A 386-nucleotide genomic window follows, 5' to 3' on the forward strand; every position below is an offset into this window, starting at 1 on the left:
GAGCTTACATCATCTACTGCTCTTCCGTTAGCAACCTGGTTCAGCGCTGGGATGAGCTGTTGGACGGTCGGGAGGGTCAAGGACGGGAAAAGACCCACAAGGACGCCGGCGATGATACCCAGGAAAATCGTGATCAAGATGATGGGAGGCAACAGCTGCGAGAAGGGAGACGGGTGAGGGAGAGGTAGTCACAGATTTCTTTATATCTATTTATCTCTACGGTTTTTTTTTTTCTATTACATGTCGACATCGTCTATATTTAACATTAGAAAAAAACAAATCCTCCAGGTAAAAGCCAAAGGAAACAAATAAAATACGAAGTGGCCACAACGAAAGACGGAGAAACACGAAACGGCTCTTCAGAAGCCCACCTTTTCTACAGCACA

General features: G+C 45.6%; 1 protein-coding gene across 1 annotated transcript in view; it reads right to left on the reverse strand.

The window, feature by feature from the left end:
* LOC119588352 overlaps positions 1-386 on the reverse strand; it is a 13,064-nt gene that overhangs the window by 897 nt on the left and 11,781 nt on the right. Inside the window, exons 3-4 of the mRNA XM_037937036.1 lie at positions 372-386; positions 5-155 (exon numbers count right to left, since the gene is read on the reverse strand). The exon at positions 372-386 is cut by the window's right edge and continues 135 nt beyond it. Of these exons, the coding sequence (XP_037792964.1) occupies positions 5-155; positions 372-386 (166 nt within the window). The remainder of the gene's footprint in view (positions 1-4; positions 156-371) is intronic.

The sequence above is a fragment of the Penaeus monodon genome, chromosome 23 (assembly GCF_015228065.2).
Source record: "Penaeus monodon isolate SGIC_2016 chromosome 23, NSTDA_Pmon_1, whole genome shotgun sequence".
Classification (NCBI taxonomy): Eukaryota; Metazoa; Arthropoda; class Malacostraca; order Decapoda; family Penaeidae; genus Penaeus; species Penaeus monodon.